Source organism: Herpailurus yagouaroundi, unplaced genomic scaffold (assembly GCF_014898765.1).
Source record: "Herpailurus yagouaroundi ecotype Mexico unplaced genomic scaffold, PumYag 180, whole genome shotgun sequence".
Classification (NCBI taxonomy): domain Eukaryota; kingdom Metazoa; phylum Chordata; class Mammalia; order Carnivora; family Felidae; genus Herpailurus; species Herpailurus yagouaroundi.
The window spans coordinates 25385377-25389032 of NW_024412411.1; the positions used below are offsets into that span (position 1 = coordinate 25385377).

The window sequence follows — 3656 nt, forward strand, 5'->3', positions numbered from 1 at the left end:
AAATGCACAACCTTACCTACACCTAACAGAGCTAGAAAAAGAACAGAAAATAAAGCCTAAACTCAACAGAAGAAGGGAAATAATAAAGATTAGAGCAGAAATAAATTACATTGAAACAAACAGTAGACCAGATCAACAAAATCAAGAGCTAATTCTTTGAAAGAATTAATAAAATTGATAAACCCCTAGCCAGACTTATCAAAAAGAAAAGAGAAAGTACTCAAATGAATAAAATCATGAATGAAAGAGGAGAGATCACAACCAACACCAGAGAAATACAATTACAAGAGAAAATATGAAAAATTATGCAACAAACTGGGAAATCTGAAAGAAATGGATAAATTCATAGAAATATACAAACTACCAAAATTAAAAAGGAAGAAATAGAAAGTTTAAAAGACCCATAACAACTTTTTTCCCCCCGCGGAGCGCTGCTGGGCCTGCTGGTCTGTGGCGAGCCACGGACGCCGGTCTCTGTTCCGCAGGATGGGGTTTGTTAAAGTTGTCAAGAATAAGGCTTACTTCAAGAGATACCAAGTGAAATTTAGAAGAAGACGAGAGGGTAAAACTGATTACTATGCCCGGAAACGCTTGGTAATTCAGGATAAAAATAAGTACAACACACCTAAATACAGGATGATAGTTCGCGTAACCAACAGAGATATCATTTGTCAGATTGCTTATGCCCGTATAGAAGGAGACATGATAGTTTGTGCAACGTATGCTCATGAACTCCCAAAGTATGGTGTGAAGGTTGGCCTGGCAAATTATGCTGCAGCATATTGTACTGGCCTGCTGCTGGCCCGCAAGCTTCTCAATAGGTTTGGCATGGATAAGATCTATGAAGGCCAAGTAGAAGTGACTGGAGATGAATACAATGTGGAAAGCATTGATGGTCAACCTGGTGCCTTCACCTGCTATTTGGATGCAGGTCTTGCCAGAACTACTACTGGAAATAAAGTTTTTGGGGCCCTCAAGGGAGCTGTGGATGGAGGCTTGTCTATTCCTCACAGTACCAAACGATTCCCTGGTTATGATTCAGAAAGCAAGGAATTCAATGCAGAAGTACATCGGAAGCACATCATGGGTCAAAATGTTGCAGATTATATGCGTTACCTAATGGAAGAAGATGAAGATGCTTACAAAAAACAGTTCTCTCAATACATAAAGAACAACGTTACTCCAGACATGATGGAGGAGATGTATAAGAAAGCTCATGCTGCTATTCGAGAGAATCCAGTCTATGAGAAGAAGCCTAAGAAAGAAGTCAAAAGGAAGAGGTGGAACCGTCCCAAAATGTCTCTTGCCCAGAAGAAAGATCGGGTAGCTCAGAAGAAGGCAAGCTTCCTTAGAGCTCAGGAGCGGGCTGCTGAGAGCTAATAAACCAAACCACAATTTTCTATGAAGATTTTTCAGATAAAGACAATAATAAACTTATTCACCAAGCAGCAAAAAAAAAAAAAAAAAAAAAAAAAAAAAGACCCATAACAAGCAAAATAATTGAATCAGTAATCAAAACTTTCCCAACAAACAGAAGTTCAGGGCCACATGGCTTCCCAGTAGAATTCTAACAGTCATTTAAATATTGATACCTATTCTCAAACTCTTCCAAAAAATAGAAATAGATGGAAAACTTGCAAACTCCTTCTACAAGTCCAGCATTACCTTGATTCCAAAACTAGACAAAGACATCACTAAAAAAAAAAAAAAAGAATTACAGACCAACATCCCTGATGGACATAGATGCAAAAATTCTCAACAAGATACTAACAAGTCAAATCCAACAGTACATTAAAAGAATTATTCCCCACGGTCAAGTGGGATTTATTCCTAGGCTAGAGGGGTGGTTCAATATTCACAAATCAATCAATGTGATAAACCACAGTAATAAAAGAAATGATAAGAACCACATGATCCTGTTGATGGTTGCAGTAAAAGCATGTGACAAAATACAGCATTTAATTTTTGATAAAAACCCTCCACAAAGTAGGGATAGAAGGAACATACCTCAACAACATAAAGGCCGTATATGAACACATCACAGCTAATATCCTCAATGGGGAGCAACTAAAAGCTATTCGTCTATGTTTAGGAACAAGACAGGTGTGTCCACTCTCACCATTGTTATTTAACATGGTACTGGAAGTCCTAGCCTCAACAACCAGACAACAAAAAGAAATAAAAGACATCCAAACCAGATCAGCAAGAAAGAAATCAAACTTTCAATATTCACAGACAACCTGATACCAAAAGTAGAAAACACAAAATATTCCACCAAAAAATTGCTGGAACTGATACATGAATTTAGGAAAGTGGCAGGATATAAAACCAATGTACAGAAACCTGTTGTATTTCTATACACCATTAATGAAACAGCAAAAAGAGAAATCAAGGAATTGATCCCATTTACAATTGCACCAAAAACCATAAGATACTTAGGAATAAACCTAACCAAAGGGGTAAAAGATCTTTACTCTAATTTTAGAACACTTATGAAAGAAATCGAAGAAGAATCAAGGGAATTGGAAAAATGTCCATGCTCATGGATTGGAAGAACAAATTTTGTGAAAATGTTTATGCTACCCAAAACAACCTACACATGTAATGCCATCCCTATCAAAATTCTACCAGCATTTTTCACACAGGTAGGAAAAGCAGTCTTAATATTGTATAAAACCACAAAAGACCCTGAATAGCCAACATAATAATCTTGAAAAAGAAAAGCAAAGCAGAGGCATCACAATTCCTGACCTCAAGCTATGTTACAAAACTGTAGTCATCAAAATGGTATGGCACAGACACAAAATCAGACATACAAATCAATGGAACAGAATAGAAAAAAACCAGAAATGGATCCTCAACTCTATGATCAACTAATCTTCCGCAAAGTCGGGCAGAATATCCAATGGAAAAAAAGTCTCTTCAGCAAATGGTGTTGGAAAAACTGGACAACAACCTACAGAAGAATGAAACTGGACCACTTTCTTAAATCATACACAAAAATAAATCTAAATGGATGGAAAACCTCAATGTGAGACAGGAAACCATAAAAATCCCAGAGGAGAACACAGGCAGCAATATCTTTGACCTTGGCCATAGCAACTTCTTATTAGACCCATCTCCCATGGGAAGGGAAACAAAAGTAAAAGTGAACTCCTGGGACTTCATCGAGATAGAAAACTTCATACACAGTGAAAGAAGCAGTCAACAAAACTAAAAGGTAACCTATGGACTGAGAGAAGATATTTGCAAATGACATATCTGATAAAAAGTTAGTAACTAAAATCTATAAAGAATTCATCAAACTCAATATCCAAAAACAAAGAAAACAAAACAAAACAAACAAAAAACAAATAATCCAGTGAATCCAAAGAAGACATCCAGATGGCTAACAGACACATGAAAAGATACTCAACATCACTCATCATCAGAGAAATGCAAACCAAACCACAGTGAGATGCCACCTCACTTCTGTCAAAATGGCTAAAATTAACAATACAAAAAACAACCAGTGTTGGCAAGGATGTGGAGAAAGAGGAACTGTCTTGTACTGTTTGTGGGAGTGCAAAATTGTTCAGCCATTCTGGAAAACAGTATGCATATTAAAAAGTTAAAAATAGAAATATCCTACAGCCCAGCAATTGCACTATTAGATG

The 3656-nt window shown here is 36.7% G+C and overlaps 1 protein-coding gene across 1 annotated transcript; it reads left to right on the plus strand.

The window, feature by feature from the left end:
- The first annotated feature begins 414 nt into the window (after positions 1–414).
- On the plus strand, positions 415–1448 carry LOC121039464 (60S ribosomal protein L5-like). The gene has a single exon (XM_040489697.1). The coding sequence runs from the start codon at positions 487–489 to the stop codon at positions 1378–1380; it is 894 nt and encodes a 297-aa protein (XP_040345631.1). The 5' UTR covers positions 415–486; the 3' UTR covers positions 1381–1448.
- The last annotated feature ends 2208 nt before the right edge of the window (positions 1449–3656 follow it).

Excerpts from the sequence above, each read along its gene's own strand:
- LOC121039464 (XM_040489697.1), top strand. The coding sequence starts at position 487 with ATGGGGTTTGTTAAAGTTGTCAAGAATAAGGCTTACTTCAAGAGATAC.